Source organism: Topomyia yanbarensis, chromosome 3, assembly GCF_030247195.1.
Source record: "Topomyia yanbarensis strain Yona2022 chromosome 3, ASM3024719v1, whole genome shotgun sequence".
NCBI classification, from domain to species: domain Eukaryota; kingdom Metazoa; phylum Arthropoda; class Insecta; order Diptera; family Culicidae; genus Topomyia; species Topomyia yanbarensis.
In genome coordinates, this window is record NC_080672.1 from 270,049,747 (window position 1) to 270,073,736 (window position 23,990).

Consider the following 23,990-nt stretch of genomic DNA (forward strand, 5'->3'; position numbering starts at 1 on the left):
TATAAAATTAGAAATGCTACTTGGGTAAGGATTACTCATTGGGAATGTTGAAAAGTGTGCATATTGAGGAGAGAGTCTATATGATTGTGTACAAACAGCCCCCGAGGAATCTGAAGTTCTTCCTTAAAAGACACTCTAAATACTTTTTTTGCAAATATTTAAAAAGAGCCACACCGCTCACCACGACAAATCGTTAGGCTCGCTTGGCTCACGAAGAGTGCGACATTGATGATCCCCATGTGGGAACAAGTTATACTGCTCCTAAAAATATAACAGCTTGAATCTCTGACACAAAGTCGAAGCTAATCGTTCATGGTTTTAGAATTTTCAAACCAAATAGGCAGCATCTAGCGTTTCCAGGGACATGAAAATCTCTTGTGATATTTCAACCATGGACTAAATTTAGTGCAGGACTGGATGAAAACCAGCATCTTTGCGACATTGCGGAACTCCTCCATGCATCCAGGAGACTTCAATTCCCACGGTACGGCATGGGGTTGCCTATATTATGATAATTGATCTACCTTACTCCACGATCTTTGCTACAGCTTTAAAGAGGTGGCCTGCTTTACTGCCCATGATCACAAATCTGTCCCACCTGCGTATTCCTTTGAAACTAGCAGAACGAGTGATAATGTTTGCAATAATATTGGCTATTTTCTTAATTAGAAGTGCTTGCAGTCTTTGTAGATCTGAAGGTTTTGCATTTCCCAAACGTTTTGGGTGATTCAGAACATCACAGCAGTAACATTACAGTATTTCGCGTACAACAGCTCTTGAAAAAATTTGATTCAAATGAACCATCACATGATTTGGTGCAGCCCAAATAATAATTTGAGAAGCTCTAAATCGGAGGAATACTTAAGTACAGTAATGTTTCGATTATATCACTATGCGTTTATATCAATACTCGTTTATATCACCCTCGATTATATCACGGTTTTTGTCTCGATTATATCACGCTTTTTGAAAAACAAACAAGGCACACTACGTTTTGATTCAAATAAGCCACATGTTATGTTAGAAGTTCCCGGATTATTTTTACAATTGATTTGCTTATTTACATGTAGGGTAATGAGCCTATTTTTGGGTTTTTGATTATTTCGTTAAGGGTTTATATATGATGAGGTCGGTCAAAAAATCAAACATTTTTATTCTTTTATCTTAAAGTATAGAATCTTAAGAAAGTATCTCAAATTATTATTGAGATCTAAGCAGTAGAAGTAATGTTATAGCCGTATTCATCTTGTTCTTTTACGGGGGCGGAAGACGTGGCGCGAAACTTTAAACGTAAATAATCTCTAAATCATGTTTTACCAAGACGTTGTTGCAATGACTAGGATTGCCGAAATATATTTCTGTCGATTCCAATTTTAGTTTTAAATTCTTCATAACTTATTTGCCGTGTCCTTAAAGGGCCGTCTGGTGTAGCGGGTAAACAAATCGACTTCTTTTTTTAATTGTTAGTTATCCGAAGGAAAATCTAACAAAATAATGAGAAAATACGAAAAACAAAATACGCAAGATATGGTAGGTATGCCGAGATATGCATTTTTTCTTGAATCGATGTTAGGAGAACATAAGGAGACTTGACCAGGTTTTCAGTTAAACTTACTTAAATCTCTAAAAAAGATTTCAATCTATCAAAACTCATTTAAATATAATGTGGGAAAGTATTGTGCGTATTCATATTTTTTTGCAGAATTGTTAATTTACTATTTCAATAGTTATAAAAGTTTTTTAAGATCCTTTATTTTAGTCAAATCCCACTGGGGGAGACTTGACCAAGAGAATTTTGAATTATCAGAATAAATAATAAAGCCATTAAACATGCTGTAATCATTTTTTCCATAATATCAAGGTCCTTATAACTAGGAAAAAAATATGAAAGGATTGTATTTCATGAATTTTGATTTTTTATTGCATTTTCTTTTTGGGACTAACTGTACGGATTACATTGCATGTTCACACGTCACGAAATCAGCCCTATAAAAGCAACTTTTTTGACTAGTACTATAAAAATATGGACTGGTGCTAAGGGTGGTATTTTTGTGACGTGATTAACCTTAACAGTAGGTATCACAGAGTAGTAAATATCAAAAATTGTGTATCTTTCTTCAGCTTAATGCCACTTGGTCAAGTCTCCCCAACATTAGTTCTTAAGTTCAATGTCGTGTTAATTTTAAAAATAACATGGCAAAAATAGGCTCATTACCCTACTATGATTTATTATTTTAACTAACTTCAACTTTTTATTACTTTTTGTTTAAAGAAATACATAGATTAATGCTTGAATGTAATTTTTTATTTTGTTTTGAATATATCACGCTTCAAATATATCACGCTAAAATACAGACCGACCGTGATATAATCGAAACATTACTGTACCACGAATCTAGATATGTTCAATGCAACATTCTCACGATCTGGAAGCAAAGAGGTGTTTGATATGACCCTCTGCTCCAACAGTATAACACACTGACTTGTGCCTAACGAGATAACTAACCATCGTTATCTGATCCTAAAGATATCTTCATTGATCGTTGCAGCATTTCACTAGATATCGTCAAAAATCGTAAACCCAAATCTTCAAACTGAGATCTTGGCTATTGAGTTCTATGGCTAATTTTCAAACCTTTTCCATGAGGTCGTAGATACCGCAAACTCACTCATTTCAGTCGCATACGAAGAGGTCCATCTGTATAAGTTTGTGTGTGTGCTTCTAGAGAGTGAAATGCCAAACATGTAGTTGCATGTCGAGCTCAATTCGATGAGCTCAACATTTACCTTTTGTAGTTTCCGGTCATTTTGGAATCACTGTAAATAGTTAGATCAAGCGGCGGTGTTGACTTCGTTGCTCAAGAGCCAGTATTACCATTGCCTATTAGTTGGAAAAATCACAAGGTTCGCCTTAGGCTGCAACCGAACGTTCCAACCATTGGCGAGGTTTGGAAAATTGTTTTTGGTCTAATGCGAATGCGGAATAGTAGACTTGCATTTTCCAAGCACATTTGATCATTACGCTGATTGAATGTTGTAAACTGATCAGGATACTGAGCGTCGCGTAATCTTTGTGAATACAGATTTCCATTTCATTTGATATCTATTAGATTTTATTAGATATCTGATGAGTTAAACGAAAGCAAGTGTGAAAAAATTACCCCAGTGGCAGGATTCAAACCTGCAACCCTTGGGACTTATATGATGACGTCCCAGAGAGAACAAATGATTATCGCAATGGCAACAGTGATCGTACCCTGCCTCTAAAGCGAGACCACACACGACCGCAGCTGCCATTTAACACATTTGATCTATTTTATTTCCCCGCTAAATACCTAAGCCGGGGTGTTTATTACCGTCTGTGTTCTAATTTTAACTCATAATCCTTCAGACTTCGGTAGAGACTGTCGACTAAGGGATTGTGCATCGGGCCGGAGTCCCAAAGGTTGCAGGTTCGAATCCTGCCACTGGGGCGATTTTTTCTAATAATCACTTCCATTTAACTCACCGCTTCGACCTTTTTTCAGTTGGATGCCACCAAAAAAGTCTTAAATAAGGTATTGACACCCAAAAAATGAAATTGTTCATCAGTAGCGTTTACTATTCCTTCGGCAGCGAAGATTTTTGTTCTTGTAATAGTATTGTTTTGCCATTTAACTCTACCTATCATTTTTATTTCTCCCATTCCCTTCCTACCAGAAAAGGAAATATCGACATAGCAAGGGTAAAATCTCCGAATAGTGTGTGAAACGTGCGGATTGGGTCAATTTATTCTGACTCCTGATGGTAGATTTTTTGATTTGTTTTAATGAAAAACCGCCCAGCACAAGTTTGATGTTTCGGAAGAAGTAAGGACGCAAAAACTTTCCAAACTTGCCAATAAATACATGATTTGGCAAGCGATTTGCTCATGTGGCAAACGGATTGCGCCGTTCGTGACTACCGGGTCTGTAAACGCGGAAATCTACCTCAAGGAGTGTCTACAAAAGCGTCGACTTCCTCTGTTGAAGCAACACGAAGGCTCTACAATCTTCTGGCCGGATCTAGCTTCGTACCACTATTCAAATGTTGTCCTGGAGTGGCACGAACCCAACGGAGTCCTTTTCCTAGCCAAGGACATGACCCCCCCCCCCCTAAAGTACCGGAACTAAGGCCCATCGAAAAATATTGAGCAATTATGAAGCAGGCACTACGGAAGCGGTCAAATCTGAGGAAGATATGAAGAAAAAGCGGGTTTCCGAAGAGAAGAAGCTGCAGCCAAATGTTGTACAAAACCTGGTGGCTGGAGTGAAGCGTAAAGTGCGAGCGTACGGTTATAGTATTGAAGTTGAATGAAATAAATATACCAAAACCTTACAAATAGGTTATATTTTATTGTCTGAAAGTTTGAAAAGGATCGGTCCTTTAGGTAATTTTCTACAGTGTTTTGTCCGTTATGCAATTTGATGTGGAAATCGACTTTTATAAAAAAAAAAATGTCGAAACTAATTTTGTGAACATCTTTCGAAAGCGATGCGGAAAACCGAAATTATCCAGCCTATTTCGGACAAAGCCATCAATATGGAGCACCAAAAAATACTAAAGTTTTGTGAAATTTTATGCACTACAAATTTGTCTGTACTGTCATTGAAAGTTAGGTTGAATGTGACGGACGAAATATTTGTTTTTTTTTTGGGAGAACGTATGTACAGATCGTTTGAAACAATTGGCGACTTCAACCCACTTCTATCATACAAATATCTGAAGAATTTTTTTGAATTTATTTTCCTTCACCAACCGTAGTTTAATTTACTACCCGACTAAAGTACCAAAAACCTGACCAAAGTACCAAAAACCCGACTAAAGTACCAAAAACCCGACTAAAGTACCAAAAACCCGACTAAAGTATCAAAAACCAGACTCTTAAAAGACTCGACCGAAGTTCGTTCGTGTATGACTGCCGCTCATTTCGTGTAAATTCCAGTTGCAAATCTTGAACTGTATATGCGTGAATTTATTTTTTGTAGGCGACAAATCGAGCATCTATTCGTGAGACTATATATCAAGACCAGTATACTGAGGAGACCGTTTTTAGCAGCTGTGAACTGGTACATAGGTGAATTATAAATTACGAGTCAAATCATTAGATTTGAATTTCCAGTTCAAGTGCCGTCACAATATTTCGGTTATGTTCCAAAGATTATGATGGTAGATTTTTTTTAATTTGTTTTAATGAAATACGCCCATTTTAAAAGTTTTTGAGTCAAAGAAGTCTTCAGACCGGTGAAAAAAATTATCATCTACAAAGGGGACATGACAATATTGATGTGTAATTTCTGTTAGACTATCAACTGTTTACTGAAGAAGCGAACCCGACTAACATTACGACGGATAACTATTAATTGGCGAGAAGAACAAATTCTAGAAAATATTCCGTTACTTACATTTCACAAAAGACGACAAAACTGTTGCTAAAAATAATCAAAAGACACACCTATAAATATAGTCAATTCAAAATGAAAACGAGAGATCAAAATTATACCAAATTGTTTTATTATTCTAATCTGATCGTTTCTCAACAGTTTCAATCGGCATTGTTGTTATTTCTTCAAATTTCCAGCACCTTTCGGTGAGAATCTTTTGATTGTGCCTCCCCTGAGAAACCTGCTGTTTCCAATGGACCAAATGTGGTAGAAACCGAGCGAAAAAATACGAAAAACCCTCCCGAGTAAACCGGTCCGGTTCTGCGATGCGAATAAAACCGATTAAGCTATCCGGTAATTGGATAATATTTACAGGGTAAACTTAAATTTTTAATCTCTCGGTTAGGAAATCCGGGTGCTATGCAAAGTTCGGTTGTTGTTTCTTCGCACAACGATTCAGATCGGTGCTGTCGTTCAAACAAAGCTGATTTGGCTGTGGAATAGCAAACTGCAAAATCATGAGCACAGATTGCAACGGAAAATTGCAAACAGATTTCAGCGCGGTTTTCTAAAAAACTATCACCTATGAAGGTTCCGAAAATTGGTTAGCCAATTTAGCAAACTGCTTCGAAAGCTGAAAATAAATCAATCCCCCTAGCATCGAAAGCTAAGCTTAGTCGCAATACAACAAAAATCTCACTCGCCGCGTTCGCATATTTTCCAGGCCTTTGTGATCCTTCGAGGTCATCCAGTTGCGCGTTCGATCGTCGTCGGACGGATTTTACGCACCGCCGCCAAACCGAACGAACGGACACTGCTGGGGCAGCTCGCGTCGAAAGATAACTGATTTGGACACCGCCGTTCGTGCGCACCGACCAGCCACGCAGCGAGGTCTATTCTTTGCGTAATATCGATACAAGGAAGGAGAGGAAAGGTGGGTATAATGCCCAGCATATACATACATAGCAGTATAACACCAGCAGACAGAATATGTGCAATATATCGACACAAGCCAAACACGAAACAAGCGGATGTCCTTCTAAGCGGCTTCGGTTGGGTGCGAGCGATCGGGCACTTGTGCGGAACAGTTTTGCTGAGCGTGAATATTTTCAAGAATATTCTTCTCAATGGTGATTTGTTTGTCAGTTGGAATAACCAGAACAAGCATTGTTGTTGATTGTTGAAAGTTTGACTGATCGCGTTTTTTGGTTTATGCAAGTAGAACTATTCTGATCGGAATTGGACAGAAATAATAGAAATTCTAATCTCAAAAATCTACAAATTTTCCATTAAAAAGTAGAAGCTTATTGTCATAAATATTTTGTCAAATTACATCTAAATCAACAAGTAGTCGGCACCAGTAAGCGCTTCTCAGTGGGTGGGTCTGGGTTCAATCCTAGCCGAAATCGTTGAAATTTTCTGAGGCGCAAAATCTTTCTAGTCATGTCTTACTTTAAAAGCTAAGTAAAGCCGTTGCTCCCTGTCCATGGGTTGATGAGATGATATCTAAAGGGTGTCCCTCATCAAATTACATCATGGAAAAAAACGCTGTAGAAAGTAACCCATTGGAGTACCACAATAGATCTAAATACTGGTCGCAGTGGTTCGTCTCCAACAACAACAACAAAAACCCCTTTGGAGTTTAAAGTGTATTGTTTACATTGTATTTTTACCGCCTTCAGTTTTTCGAAAAATAGAAAAAATTGCGTCACCCGAAAAGCAACGCAGCGAATTGATTTTGTGCAATTTTGTGCCTAGGAAATACTCAACTCTCTCATAGGGACATTGGAAAACTCGGAATCGTTCAGTCTCACCGTTGACTGCACGTGTGATTAAACGTTACTAAACTCTGAGCATCGAACGGAAAGAGAAATGCGATCAGTATGGTTATTCTATTAGTGATCAGGATCACAAGCGTGTAGTAAAAGCGTTTAAGCGGAATACCAATGCTTCAGTCAGGGATGTGGCCAAAAAATTTAATTTGTCCAAGTCTTTTGTTCAGAGAGCCAAGAACCAGGAGGGACTGCATACGTACAAAGTGCAGAAGGCTCCAAGACTTAGTGCAAATTTGATGTTTCGAAGAAAGTAAGGTAGCAAAAACTTTCAAAATAAGCCAATAAATAGATGATTTAGCAAGCGGTCTGCTCATGTGGCAAGATGAGTGCGCCGTTCGTAATTACTGGGACTGTAAACGGGGAGATCTTCCTCGGGAAGTGTCTACAGAAGCGTCTGCTTTCTCTGTTGAAGCAACACGAGGGCCTACGATCTTCTGGCCAGAACTAGCTTCGTGCCACTATTCAAATATTGTCCTGAAGTGGCACGAAGCCAACGGGGTCACTTTCGTACCCAAAGTCATAAACCCTGTAACGCACCGAAAATATGGCCCATCGAAAAATACTGGGAAATTATGAGGCACTAAGAAAGCACCCCAAGGAGGTCAAATCTGAGGAAGACATGAAGAAAAATAGGTTTTCCTACAGAAGAAACTGCAACTAGATGAGTGGAGTTAAGCTTAAGGTGCGAGCTTACGGCTATGGTATTTAAGTTGAATGAAATTAATATTCTAGAAGCTTTCTAATAGGTTATAGTTTATTGTCTTCAATTTTGAAAAAAAATCGGTCCACTAGGTAATGTTCCACAGCCACTTGGTGAATTTAAGGCTGACAAACCGGGGACAAAATCGGAACATATTTTTTTCTTTCTCTTTGATAAAGCGAACCTGTTAAAATATTCTTTTTAGTCCCTACCCACAACCTTATAACCATTTCCGATTATTCAGTATAAATTTCCCTTAAGAGAGTTTTACTGCCCAAAATTCCATTTTTTTGCATATTTGGCATCAGAAAGAATATGCACATGAAGAATTTACTCGAAGTTGACTTGGTTCGTCTGCTAGACCCCATCAAGCGGATTTTTAAGTGAGGTTGACAAAATCTGGTCAAAAAGCTGACAAAATCGGGGGTAGATAAAATCGGGAGCTGATAAAATCGGGTCTTCACTGTAATCCCCTAAATTTCTTTATTTATAGCATAAAACTAGTTTTCGGGACTTTCGGCATTAAAACCACGCTGTCATTTTTCAACCGATTTTCTTTTTTTAATTCTGTAAAGAAGAAAAAATGACCTTTCCAATGGTGCTACGTTACGTTTTTTGTTAAAAATACTTTGTGGTTTCAAGACAACAATATGAACATAAACATTATTTTTTATTTTTTCATGAAAAATATGAAAATTTCTCAACATGTTTATAATGGAACGTCTACGTTCTAGTTGAAAATTACAACAACATGTTGTTTCATATCTAACGACCAGTTTATTATGAAAATCGGTTGAAAAATGCTAGTTATTATATATTATCAAATTGGGAACTTGATCGTAATTAGTGAGGCATTGCGCGCTCTGTATACATAATCGAACAAAAAAATCGAAATTTTGAAAATTTTTATGAAACCATCTCTAAAAGTTTATGCGAGTAAGTTTTTAAGAAAAAATCAAAAACAATCGTTTTCGGTGATAAACTAGTCATTAGATGCGGAATCAAACATTTTCTCAGAAGACGCTTCTTCATAAAAATGTTAACAAATTTTCGTCGCAATATAATTGTTATTTTCATATTGTTGTCTGAAAACCGCACAGTATTTTTAACAAAAGAACATAACAAACATACCACTGGAAAGGTCTTTTTTCAACATTTAAAAAAGTCAAATAGTCTGAAAAAATGCGGTGACGTTAATTTTTTAGTGCAGATAGTCCCAAAAATTGTTTTTGCTGTACATCAAGATTTTGAGGGTATATTAAATTGATCAAAGATGGCTTTGTATTGTATTTGACAAGACATACAACCTTTACTATATCACTTGAAAAGTACATTCAATTTGTTTTATCTTGTGGCTCTGTGTTATCAATAGCTAGTTCATATAAACTAAAGAAACGGTCTCAGCTCAGGTTTCACAAAATACCTATTTCCCGGCACCCATAATCATCACTCCGAAAAATAACAATATTTGGCAACATATTGTGACATTGCAACTAGATACAGTCGTCATAAGAAGTTTTAAAATATTATTGTTCATTGCATTCCCGGTCTGTGTTCGATTTGTAATCAAATTGGAGTGCAACATATTCCGTACGAAAGAATAGTACAGTTGAACAGCTGCCGGAGAAAGACGAGGTCGTAGGTACGTAGGAGCTTCTAGAAACATTTTTTATGTCCATATCGTACCTTTATAAAAAGAATCGCATTGTCCAAAGAAAGCGATCGAAAAATGGCGCATAACCCTATAAGAAAGGTAGGAATTTCATCAACCTACAACAGACTAGCTGCATATTAATCATAATAAACGTACCGTTCTTATTAGAAAATTAACTAACTTGTTTATGTTAGCATCGACAAACGGAAGTGAAGTTCGATTTTAGTTGGACAAGCAGCTGTACAAAATAACAAGAAATGCGCCATTTGCTGAACCATCTACACGCTTTTGCAGTGATCATAGGTATTGATTTGAAATTACTTAAATGTAAGTTCATTGCAATAACTAACTTCGGTTTCAAATTCAAGTTTGATTTACAACTATTATTGAATAATTCCATATTCTTTGACATCATTCAAATTTGAAATTGGGACAACAAAAGGTAATTAAGTAAATGATTTTTATTTTTAGTTGGTTTTCCACAATAATGTAGTGTTATGATTTTGTTCTTGTTTTATGTTCTAGTAAATAAGTTGATCCTCAAGCTTCAACCACTGAGAGTGTAGATACATTTTTAAGTACAATACTTATCCAAGCTATCGAGACACCCTTATTTCCCTTGAAACAGACAGCAATCCATGCAAGGACTAAATTTTCAATCCGTGTTTTAACAATCCGTGTTTTAACAATCCGTGTTTTAACAATCCGTTTGAGCCTTTACTACGTGCACTATAAGCATTAGTAAGAACTCCCAGGTAAGAACAAAGCATACAAAACGATTTCTACAATGCGTAACCATTTCCCAGAGCGCCCAAGCTGATGATTCAGTAAAAAAAAACTCACATTGCTATGACGGTATGCAATGCGTTCATTCGTGATTGGGGGAATTTGAGGTTGGGGTGGAAAAATCACTGATACAAAGCAGCAGGCATCCAGCTTTGTAAAAATGATTCTATCGTCAACAATGAAACCCAACTGATGGGACCACTTTCACTTACCGGTTGTTTTCTATGGAGCTCGACAGGTCTGCGTATCCGTTCATTTTGTATGGATTTTGACAGCTCGCTTGCAGCAGACGATATTTCCAAACACAGATCAATCAATAAATAAACCACGGTGGCAATGCACTTCACTACAAGTTGGCCCTGTTGGAGGGAACGGTGTTTCCAGAGGATTCGCTTTTACCAGCAAATATAATAAATTTCATCAATATATTTTTCGGTAGCTTCCAACACTAAACCTTGCCAGTATTTGGTCAAAGTTGTCACTTTTCCTGTAATGTGGCACACTGAACAATTATTATTTTCGTATTCGAACCGCGCACCGTCGGATACACAAAGCTTCGATTCAATTCACTGCCCGTATAATCGATTACAAAAACCTCAATTTTCTCTCCGTTCTGCAGCACACAACGTTTTTATTCCCTGATAAGTAGATAACGTGATGAACGGGACAAGTGAAGATAAATAATAATAATTTTGCTTCCACCAAGAGTAGATTTTCTCAAACGAAAGACCGACTACACACAACCTGCGCGACCGAGCGTTTGGATCCTAATGTTCAGCAGCCTTGATTTGAATATTACTATAACTGCCTGCTCGGTTTGCGACTGCACTGATGACTGTTTTCTTGATCGGGTATGACGAGGCACAGACGAACAACGGTGCGGTGGCATACGCGCGTGGTTGGTAGCCAAATGGGTACCAACACTGCCACATGCAGACTGAACACATGGTACACACACATTTCCACTGCACTAGCACGCAGAGAAAAAGGCTTTAAGATTCCGGTATTAATTCCAATTAGATTCAACTTATTGTTAAATATTGTTCTTATTTATTTGAGCTTGGTATTGAACTGACCGGGCGTACCCCATTAGGCATAAATACGTTAGGCATAACAGATGATTGGCATAATGGACATTCGACATAAATTATTATTGACGATATTTTTGCATAAAAAATTATTCAATGTTATTGAAATGATGAATTATTATGTACAAAAGTTTTGATAAATTCGCTTCACGCAAAGTTCTAAATAATCGCAAAGAAAGTGTTTTTTTTTTCGCGCTGCCGCAAACCCATTGTTGCTGGTAGATTGAAATGTGCGTGTGTTAAAGTAAATACGCGTGATGAATGCATGGCTGTTTAAAACAAAAGAAGCTCAGCATGGCCACCGATATTGCGGGAGACTATTCTAGAGGTTCAATAATAACAATTAAGCGGATAAAAAAGAAATCGATTTTTTTGGCCATTACACCAGACGCCCCCTTAATAGTAGTGACCTATAGTGCCCCCAAACGGCTGACCTATCGCACCGCCAAGCGTATGTTTCATGTTGATGCCCGTATTTTTTCAAAACAAAAAATACAATACTCGTGTTCAGCATGAACTTTTACGTAAGAAAAACGCCGTAACTATTACAGCCGATCCACGGTAACTGCCGAAATGACACAACATGAGCGACCTTTGCAATAAAATAGCAAAAATCCCTTATACCTATTGTACCCCATACCTATTTGACCCCATTCTACTCTACATATCGAAATTTTGTGACTTTAACTAGAATATTATACATAAAGCTAGGGATCAAAAGAAAAAACGAACTCAACGAACAAGAAAGTGTACTATGCCTGTACTATACCAATACCAAGCGTACCCCAAACATAATACTAATTGAACGACTCGAAAATCTTACAACGAACATGACAAAACCATACCACACTAGAATTACTGACAAAGCTAAAATAAATTAAACTCTCAGACCATGAATTTCAAGCATAACACTTAGCCCCTATTGACATAAAAACTCACTTCGTAAAAGACAACATGTACAGTACCAAACAACTACGTTTTTCACAGCTAGTAATATTCAACCAAACACATTTCTAAAACAGACCTGCATCTTTAGCACTTTCGAAAACAGACCTACATCCAAACCGAAAACTGATCTACATACAAGCCACAGAACCAACCTTACGTCCAAATCTCAAAACACGTTTCTAGCACGCAATAAAACAACACAAACTTGAGCCCAAAAACAAGAACAAACCTCAAATCATTGACCGTAATAATTTAACCTTCCGCACTTGAACGACAAAAGCCGATCCAAGTATCAGCACATTTTACGAAAACAACAAACGCCCGCTAGAATTAAGTTAGCTATCAGTTAGGAAAATTAGCTTTAAGGTTTACATGTATTAGTATAAGTAGATTACGTTGATGGGATAAAACAAGAGTTGAGTTACAGTATGTAATCGTGTCAACACGGTTCTTTGAGTGAAGTAAAAAGAAAATGCCTAACAGACCAAACTATAACATCTGGGCAGAAGTGGATAAAACATAATATAAAAGCATACATAGAGAGCATACTTCACAATTTATTCGTCACTCTTTCAAGAACAAGGCGCACTACACCGAAAAAATATTTTTCATCATTTTCGAGGTGTTTTAAAAATGGTAACCAACAGTATTCGGGCTATCAGACTGATTCACATATTCGAAACTTAATTATCGATATCTTATGGCTAAAATCAGGTAGAATCAAGAAAATATGCAAATTATTCATATGTCACGAGGTGTTCTTTTCACGATATTTTAACCAGCATGCTCTTTTCTCACTCGACTCAGCCATATACAACTGTTTCTCTCTATGCAAATATAGTCTTTCTCATTTCGACTAAAGATAGTATCAGCTAATCACCTTCTCTCAAGCAAAAAAAAATCTCGTATTTTGTTGACCCCTGTTAAAAGTAAAACAACACTGGTGCCAATATATTTGTTATATACTGCATTTAACTTGCTTAGATTAAAAACATCGTGCGAATTTGCTTGAATACTAGAGTCCAAACTATTTTGCATGTGTTTGGAAACGAAAGTTTATTTTTCATCACCTGCTTTATGTCCCTAGTAACAATTCTGGTTCTATGAAAGTTTTATAGCCACTCATAAAACTTAGATTGCACTGGTAGTGTGCTATAAAACTTCAATTCAACGAGAACATGTCAAATGGGCCGATAAACAAAACGTAAACAATTCCGGTTAATACTTACTTCAAATTGACACTAACAATGCTTTATACATACCTTGAATAAGCCGATTCTGAAGCCTGGCTGTTGGCGAAATAATTGATTATCGAAAAGGCACATAAGCGAAATAACTTGTTTTGCTTATGTTCCCTTTCACTTCCCCTCAAAAATTAACGGTTCATATACACCAAACAAAAAAACGGAAAAATTTGTTTATGGGCCCTTTTCTTAATGAAATAGACTATACTTGAAAAGGGAACAAAAACATAGCAACACAAAGAAAGGGATCAAAATAAACGTCACATAATCATTTGCTGTAAACAAAAGGGCTCCGCACGCACTATAAGCTAACGCACTATAAGCTAACGTCTCGCCGGGATTATGGGATAGGGCACAAAACCAGTGCGATGTTTCAAAAGGGACCAAAACATTTATCTGCAAAAATCGTTCAAAATACAATTTTTTTAATAAATCTGGTATATTATTCGGAAAAAAAAATGGTTAATTTAACACGGCATTGAGTTGTTTGGTCCTTAAATCAAGCTCCTGTTCATTTTCTCAACATGAGCATATTGTGATGTCAAACTCCCGTTGACGCAAGTTTCACCTAATCACGAGCTGATGGTTCAAATGCTACAAAAGAGCCGGCGGGTCCTGTTCTAGATTCCGACTAACTTTAACACTCATGTGTAAATAAAAATAAACAAATTTTGGTTTTAAATAACAATTTTCCCGTTTGATATAGTGACAAACAAGATTCAGGTTTGCTTCAATCAATACTGTTGGTTGAAATTACCAACTAATTCATTTGTTGGCTTTTCAGTAGTTTCAACAAATATTTCGTTTGAAACAACAAAATCATGATAAGTATAACCGAACAAACAAGTTTGAAGAGACAAAAACAAATCGTTTGTATTAACCAAAGGAGAGAGCAACTCGAATTTAGTTGAAATTTAACAAAGGGATCAGTTAGCTCTAACAAATTTTATTTTGATTCAACAATGTTTCTATTTAAAATGTAAACAGAAATATTTGTTGAACTAAGCCAAATACATGCTTTCGAAAAACGCCCAGTTCAGTTTGAAACAGTCATTCGCCACGTTTTTGATTCAACTAAACGTTTTGTTGATTCAAAAAGGCCCGATTCTTCTGCGTGCTGCATGCAACTGTCAAACACTGTAAACCGGGTTAGCACGCGGCTGCTTGTGTAGGCACACCACTACAGCTGTTTCGACATCGGATGATCGTACGATGGACTCTGATTGGCTCAGGGTAGACAGGCGTATTGCATGTGCCAGCCGATGCTGCCACACATGCGATTTCCGAGCGAATGCCGTCGTGAGGTGTACTTACACAGGCGCTGGTCGCTATCACCAACACTGTTCACCACTCTTGGTCAGCTGCTGGCTGCGGCGGGCGTCAAGCGCCATATACGCACACATGCAAGCGACGGCTACCATTGATCAGATTTACAAAAATTGGTAGCGCCAGCGGGGCAAGCAATTGCAACGAATTTTCATGTTCAATACTTGTTTACTGCCGTTCTACGCATAATTGTTCCATGTTCAGTATATAAGACAATTGTGCGTATAAGAGAATTCTAGATGATAGGCGGTTAACGCTATCGTTATATAGGGTGACCATATCAGACGAGTAGAAAACCAGGACAGTCGAAAGGGGACCGCCTGTCCCCGTTACCATTAGAATTCAATCACCGGGCACTTTTTTCGGATTAACACACCTCCAGTGCTTGCTACACTACATTCAGCGAAGGTTTCATGCTATTTTTGGAAAAATTGGCAATCCGGAATTGAGCGGATGAGTTTTCAGTACTAAATACACGTCATTGAAGTAAGATAGAAACATCAACGGTCTCAAGTAGCTTCCATCCGCTATTCCTAATGTAAAAATAAGTACGTGACAATCTCCATCTCTCGATCGGATAGCTAGGACCGAAGCAGTCGCAAATCTACCGTTTATACCAAATTTCAATTTTTATATGTCAAACAGGGGATAAGTTGGTGTAAATCAAATCAGTTTAAGCACGACATTCCATACTTCCTTTTATGTAGGATGCGAGACTCGGCAAGTTAGTCGCTGTTAAGCGTCCAGGTGAGAAGCTATATTAATCGTAGATTAGGTACTGCTTGCATTGATCCTTAAGTGGTTCCATAATCACCAGCTCAAGAGAGCGCTCAATGAAGTTATTCCACGATAGTTATTGAAGTTTCGCCATTTCCCGTTTTAAGGATTGGAAGCATGTTCGCGAATTTCCAGCAGAAACAAAAAAAATGCCATTGGCAAGATAACTCTAGCAGAAGATGAGTCAAAACGTCGACTTGGCTTCTCAGCGACCAAAGGAAATTTTTCAGGTCCGGATTGAACGACACATTAAGCCGAGAAGAAGCTCGTTTCATCGACATTGATATAGGCCGACAGTGATATCGACATTGATATTGGTCCACAACTGGAATCAGTTGGATTTATTCGACTGCCAAATTTCATTGCAAACGGACTACACTTCATTCATATCCAACGTACATACGAACGCCCCTAGTCTTTTCAATTTCTATGTAAGAAAACGAAGTTGAAAAGTGAAATAACCAGACACTTTTGAGTGATTACAGAATACATCGGATGCTATAATTGGCAGATTCAAGTGTATTAAGCGGTGTTTGTCGTATGCTGGTCGGTCGTAACTGCGAGCTGGGCCAGAGTGAAAACAGCGTAGACTCAATAGAGATAAATATTTTAGGCTTACAGGAGAAAAACCAGGACAAATCACGCATTTTTCTCGACTTCCCAGGACACCAGGACAGTCTGTGAAAAACCAGGACATGTCCTGGGTAACCAGGACGTATGGTCACCCTACGTTATACGATACATCATATTGCAATTGGAATAAGAATAACTGTTGATAATTTCACCGCTGTTGACGCTATTGTTATTTTTTTCGAAAAGAAAGTACATGACTACTTGGCGGATTGTGTAGCGTGATTACTGATTACAAAGCACTTTGTTATGTTATAACGCGATAAAAAGCTGCATATAACGAAATTGATCTGGGGTAGACGGTATCTTTTCCATCTGATTATACCAGAGTTTAAATAAATGGTATGATTAAGTGAACATAACATTCGCATAAATCATGTTTTTAAAACTTGACTTGCTCCATACATATAACAAACAAACAATGCTAAAAAATTAAATGTACATTGATGAATCCCTACAATCATTGGCGAAAAAAGTGCCCAATTTTGTCTTTCAATAAAACAAATGAACAAATTGTAAAAAGTTTGATATCTTATTTAGTAGATATATCGTTTTCAATTTTTATTCGTAAAACATTGAAATAAAGTAGAAATGCATGTTCAATCGAAACAATATGGATTATTCTGAAAAAGGTTATATGATAAAAAGGGTCCACCTCTAATTATAATTTATCAAGAACAAACGATTGTATGAGCAAAGATTGTTAGTATTTCATTTGTACTCATTTCGCCTTCAGTACTATTGCAGGCATTTTAGAATACTCTCTACTATAGGTTTTGGAAGTGCTGTAGATCGATGTCATCCCACGATCCCTCAAGTGCTTCAACGTAAATTGTTTTTCACTTCGGTTGTATTAAGAATTACCACACCCACTGGAGAAAGGCGAACAAAATATGAGAAGGTCGTAATAAAACAAAACTACTACATTTTCGATTTTTTTTGTAAGAAACAATTTGATTTGAAATGGCATTTAGAATCAATAAGAAAATAGTAATTTTGATTAAAAAGAGAATGAATTATAAAAATATGTCAAAGTCATTATTATGAAAACTTTCTTATTGATAGCTTCTCTATGAACCAAATACAAATATTTTTTTCTTTTTCCAAAGCGATAAACCGTTTAATATTAAAAATATTAAAATTAATATTAAAATTCATAAGGAAGAAAGGCGAATAGTTTTTTTGAAGCAAAATTCGAAAAGTATACCATTTAGGAAGATTTTCGTTTAATGCATTTTGATTAAAATGAAATCTCGAATCATATTCTTTTTTTTCGAGAGTTGTCCTACTGAAGCTGTAGAGCTTGGCTTTCGGAAGGGCTCCCCGTCAGAGTCACACACTACAATTGCAGACGACACTACTTTAAGCCAATTACAGCGGCCAATGTGCGGGCGTAGGGACTTCGCGATCGCGTGTATCATCGCGAAGGACTCGAGCATTTGTACGTTAACGTGTTCGATCGCGTATGCTAACTTCGTATGCATAAATTCTATATTAAAATTGTGTGTCTTTCACATATTCGCGTGTGTTCTAGAATGATCGCGCGGACCGTGAATCTGATACTTAATTTTTCGTGTGCGGTTCAGATTCTAGAAGAAAGTGGGTTTTTTTAATATCACTAGATGTCCCAGTCATGTCGCCATGGCACGTGTTTGTCGTGTGTGCTGGCGTGTATGTGACTTTGCGTGAATAAATTCGATTTTGTAACCCTGTGACCATTCACCTATTCGCGTGTGATGGCCATTCTGATATTAAATTTTCGGTGTACGGATCACATTCTGACAGGGAGTGAGTTACCCCATATCACTAGAGTCCCCGGTCATGTCGCCATGGAAGGTTTTGTCTAGTGGATATGTGAGTTACTTTTTCTTATTTTTTCAATTTTATATTTTTTCATTTTTCTTTTTTCTATTAATTGACATGGGCCTAGACTGCTGCTTGGGTAATCGCGTTGCTAGGTTGCTTGGATAATCGCGAGCGGCTCAAACGTTTGTATGGTGACGTGATTTTGTAACATATTTGCGTGTATTCTTGACTGGTCGTACGAACCGTGAGTCTTATGTTTTCGGTGTACGGTTCAGATTTTAGAAGAGAGTGGGTTCCCTTATATCGCTAGGGTTCCCGTTCATGTCGCCATGAGACGTGTTGACTAATAGGTATGAGCATGAGCATTTTCCTATTTTTTTTTTAAATTTTCTTAACCTAGGCTTCTAGGAACGGGGATAGACTTCCGAACGTGACCGATTCGGGATCGCGTGCTCGAGGGCATTTTTCCCGCTTGAAACCGCGTTTGAGAATGTATGAGTGTTAATACGTTCCCTATCACCGAGGTGTAATCATCTTTGCAAGATCGCGGGCGTCGGTGTGCGTGGGTGGTTGCGAAGAGCTCAAGTGTTTGTGTGTTAACGTGTTTTTCGCGTGTGTTAGTGCATATGTGACTTCGCGTGTATACATTCGATTTTGTGACCGCGGTACCATTCACATATTTGCGTGTCGTTGAATGATCGCGCGGGCCGTAAATCTGATACTCATTTTTTAGTGTGTGCGGTTCAGATGCTAGAAGGGAGTGAGTTCTCTCGTTCCCGATCATGTTTTGATTAATACAACTCAGTTATTTATTTATTTATTTCGTCAATCGATGTAGACTACAGTTTTCCTTAATTACTATTGTGTATATTCCGTGAATTTAGTATAAATGAAGCAATTTTGGCTTTTACAGAATCATCCTCTTACGCGTTAGAATTTCTTTTGTGTATAAAATATTGTTTTAGTTTCAGTTTAGACATTGTAAAATCAATTGAGTCGCAAAAGTGATTATGAATAGACATCATTAGATTTATAGGGCTATATTTTGCATAGTTTGTGCGAAAAGGAGTTATTGAAAATATACTTCGATTGCGTAGCTGTCGTGAGGGTGAATAAAAGTTCAATTTGGATAAAATTTCAGCTGAATCGATACGATGCGAAACGAAATGCGAGTCCGCATAAATTAATATTTTCAGTTTTTTGAGAATGAAGGAGATATCGTTCACGTATAAAATAAACAATAGAGGGCCTAAATGAGAGCCTTGTGGAACTCCTGAGGTGACTTTAATTGGATTAGATTGCTTTCCTTTAAATTTAATTATTTTCTGACGTTCGGAGAGATATGATTTTAACCATGTAAGTAGCCCAGGCTCAATGCCGATCTTTGTCAATTTATAAAGTAACATTGGGATGTCAATGCGATCAAATGCTTTACTAAAGGCTGTATTAAGTGCCCCCACGTAGTTTCCATTATCCATTGCAATCAGTGAATAGTTAATAAATTCTAGTAAGTTTGTTGAGGTCGAACGACCATTGAAGAAGCCATACTGGAGATTGGAAATTCTGTTTTTTATGTGAAGAAATATTTTTTCGTTAATGATTGATTCGAAAAGTTTCGGAATACAGGAGATTATGGCTATCCCACGATAATTATGTACGTCAGATTTTTCGCCAGATTTATATATAGGCACTAAAAAGATTTTTTCCATATTTTAGGGAACTGTTCAGATTGCAAAGACATATTAAACAGCCAGAACAATGGGGCAGTTAACTCCGTTGCTAGGTTTTTAATAAATAATGGTGTTATTCCATCCGGGCCAGAACCTTTTGATGCATCTAAATGTTTTAGAGCATTGAAAATGTCTTCCACTATGACATGATTGACACTAATATCCATACACTGAAAAAAATCCATTCGTTAATTCTATTTGCTTCAAACCATTTAAAATCAATATGAAGAAGAAATGCTAATGTTATCACGCGCACACATACCTTCTATGTGTCAACTGTATAAACTATGTATGCACACACATAAGTTATATGTGCGTATTGTTATAGAATGGGGTTTTATGTGCCTTATAGTTATGAAATGTGAATGTAAGATTAATATTTCTAATAAATACACACATTAGCTTTATGTGCCAGCAAATGGTGTTTATCAGCCTCCGCTAATTGCAACAATCTATTGTAAAATCAATAGGTATAACGTTTAAATTTCACGGTTTTGTTCAGAAAAAGTAGAATATATTTCTTGGAAGAATGTTGCAAATAGATAGTAGATTTCTTCCGAGCTAAAATGTACTTTGTCATCCAAGTGCATTGTTGATGGGAAATTGTCTGATTTTAATTTATTTTTGACGTAATTGAAAAATCCACATGTTCATGTCTTGTTTGAAAGAAAAACCGGCTAGGGAAAATAATTTTCTTGAATTTTTACAATTATTCAACACTCCAAAGCTTCTGAAATTAAAGTGATGTTATTCCATTTAAAAAACCATTCGTGGGGAGGGGGATGTGAAATTTCGATTTTAACGATTTTAAATAATTCAGTATTCATAAGTTGATGAAATTGGATATTGGTACAGAATACAGGAATGTATCTACATTTCTTCTATGAATTTGTGCTAATTTTGACGAAAACAAACACATGTTTCTTCTCAGCAAGAGAAACAGAGAGCTTCACACTTCGCAAGAATTGTGATATAAGACACGAGTACCATGCTTCAAAAATGCCTAAAAATCAGCAGATCATTATATATTTTTTCACTAGAAAATAGTGAATAACAGACATACATAATTTATTTAAAGAATTGGTCTAATTTCACATGGACTCGAATTTTTGTGTTTTGAAATGCTTGTTATGGGAATGCTGTATTTTTTAGATTTATGCCATTTTTGTTTTTGACTGTGCACTACACCGGTGTAGTCGGTGCTACACTTATTCAACCTTGGGTGTAATCTGGTTGTGGTGTCTGTCTCTTTGCACTACACCGGTGTAGCACAAGGAAAAAACGAAAACGCTATTGGTGTTTCAAAGTGGAAACGCTTAACAAAATTCGATTTCGCTTACAGATATAAAACCTAGAGTTCTAACAAGTTTTGGCCCCAATATCTGATCGCAGCAGGTATACGCGTTAGTCGTGTTAAATCGTTCGCCCCAATCAATTTTTTGCAAAAAAAAATATCGTTACCCGTAGTTATAATCGCCGGCTTTTAAATCTATTACAAATTACAAAAAACTTTACGTAACGCTTCCCAACTGTGACCGAAATTTCAAAGATCCGCTCAGACAATGTTAACGTCGTGATAGCCAGCTCAAAGCAAGTAAATGAGATTACATCTTCCGAGCGTTTAACGAAGGATCATTTTGTATATTTGCCAGCTCACAAAGTAGAGATAGTTGGGGTTGTCCACAACGGGGTCAGCTGTTTTAGAGACCCCTTACTTCAGCCGGTGAAAATACTAGATTGCAAGCGAATGAATTTGGTATTAATCGCGGGGAATTAATCGACATGTCCCGCGCATTAAGTGGAACTATGCGAAGACAAACTGGGACGTTCTCTTAAGAAACATTCCAAGCGATCATTTGCAGAAATTCTAAAGAATGCTACGCCACCATCACCAACAAATCTCTTTGCTCTCTTGTCCTCTGACGAGAGCGACTCTGATGATGATGACTCGCATTTATAGGAAGCTTCCTTGTAAAGATGAGAAGGTGACCCCTTCCGATACCGCGGATGAAACACCTTTATCGAGAGTTAAGTTCTCACTTGCTCTCTTATATTGTTACAAGACTGAATCAAATTGTTGAAGAACCGACCAGACTCTGCCAAGAGATGCTTATTGAATTTATTCAATAAGTTTCTTTAGGGTTACATTATCCCACACGATTGGAGAAAAGTAAGCATCAGGAAAACTAGACTCAACCATCCAAAAACCAGGAAAACTAGCCTTCGATCACAACTACTATCGACCAATCCCAACACTTTCGTGTGTCTGGAAGTTGTTTGAGAATATGATCTTGTATTTGCCTGGACAATTGCGTCAAAGCAAATGGCTTACAGTCAGATACACAATTTGGTTTCCGCAAAGGCAAAAGGACGAGAGCCTTGCGTTGCTCTCAACAGAAATTCAAATGGCCTTTGCTAGCAAGGAGTAAATGGCATGAGTTTTCTTGGACAGGGGGCTTTTGATTAATTTTATATCAGCATTCTTTTTGAGAAGCTGCGAAGAAGATCGCAGTAACCATTTCAGAAATTGAATTCGAGTTTTTGATGCTAAATGGCTTAGGATACAATGTAACATGGAAATCTACTGCCACCTTGAAATATTCTTTTAAGATAGCCTTAATGGAACTTGAAAAATTCTAGATTTGTGTTGATACTGGGGTTTGAAAAGACTGCTTTTATATTGTTGAGGAAACAATTTTTGGGAACTTTGAACTGATGGATTGTTGATTACGGTGCATATCATTAGATTTGAATTACCAGTCCAAGGGCATTCGGGTTATATTCTAGACAGCACCCACCAATCTTTTTGTATAAGCAAGTGAAACAAAGATGCTTCTATGATCCATTGCTGATTTAGTTTTTCACATATTCTTCGTTCCAATTTTCAATAAAATAGGTTGCATCCAGCCCTATATCGTGTGAAGATAGATAACCAAACTATTTCTTTATTATCAAATTCAGACTTGTCTTGCAAATTATATCTCCCATGATTCCTGTCTTTTCCTTTATATTCTTCAGTTTTTACTTTGCATCTGGCTCTAGTTTCCATTTAAAATAAAACACATTGAACTGGGTTCGACCATATCTTACCTTCTTTCGGCTTAAAGGTAGTCCGCTAGGTATTCTAATATTCCACAAGACGCAGAAATATTCAGCTGTTCCAGATATCTCGAAAGCTCGACTAGATAAGCTCAGAATTGTGATATTTGGTATAAAGCAAACAAATTTGGCGACAAGACTTTTAAGAAGAACTAACGCGTTTACATGTTCGCTCACAAAGCTGAGATCGATGGTGTAGCTATCGATTAGAACTAGGCATGTGTGGATCTACTAAAGGACAGGATTGGCTGTTTCAAGGAACCCTTGCTCCAGTGAGCGAAGATATTGAATTACAATCGCACCGGACGCGGAAAAAAGAGGTGTCCCTTCAAACTAGTGTTGGCTTTGGCAAGACTGCTTTGCGCCTTCTTCTACAAGGATCGTCTGCATGATCGGTTGTTTGTGCCGCGCGTTATGTATGCAGTATTGCATTAGTTACAAGCGAATGGGTCTTTGCTACACATTTTTTTCTCTTGAGAGGCCGCCAAATATACCTGCAAGAGGTAATTCTGCCAGAAATGAGTACGGAATGAGTACGGCGGCTTCCCCTACACTCTTTGTTATAGCTTTAAAAAGGTTGGCTGCTGTACTGCCTATGACCACGTTTCCGTTTCCATTGTTTCTATGAAACTGAGAAAACGAGCGGAAAAAGTTTACAAATTTTTTTTACTATTTTCGTTGAAATTTGAAATCCTTGTCTTGTGCGTTATTTATTCTAGACTAAGGACCCTCTAAGGTTGAAGCCCTTGGTAGGAGCCAACCGCACGCTACGGCTCTGGCTACAATTGAACTCTATACTGATAACATGCATTAGTACACTCCAGAACTCAATTAAATTAACTCTGTGTTCCGATCTTTGAATCAGCTGATTAACACCACTCGAACTCGCGAACAAGCCTCCACGACTCGCACACTTTTATAATGACTAATCGACTCACAACAGTAATAGGTTCCCGTGATAGAAG

The 23,990-nt window shown here is 37.3% G+C and overlaps 1 protein-coding gene across 1 annotated transcript in view; it reads right to left on the reverse strand.

Annotated features, from left to right (window-relative positions):
* LOC131687140 (uncharacterized) overlaps positions 1-11,219 on the reverse strand; it is a 63,716-nt gene extending 52,497 nt beyond the window's left edge. The window contains exon 1 of the mRNA XM_058971190.1: positions 10,590-11,219. Coding sequence (XP_058827173.1) covers positions 10,590-10,633 — 44 coding nt within the window. The 5' untranslated portion in view covers positions 10,634-11,219. The remainder of the gene's footprint in view (positions 1-10,589) is intronic.
* Between the last annotated feature and the right edge of the window lie 12,771 nt (positions 11,220-23,990).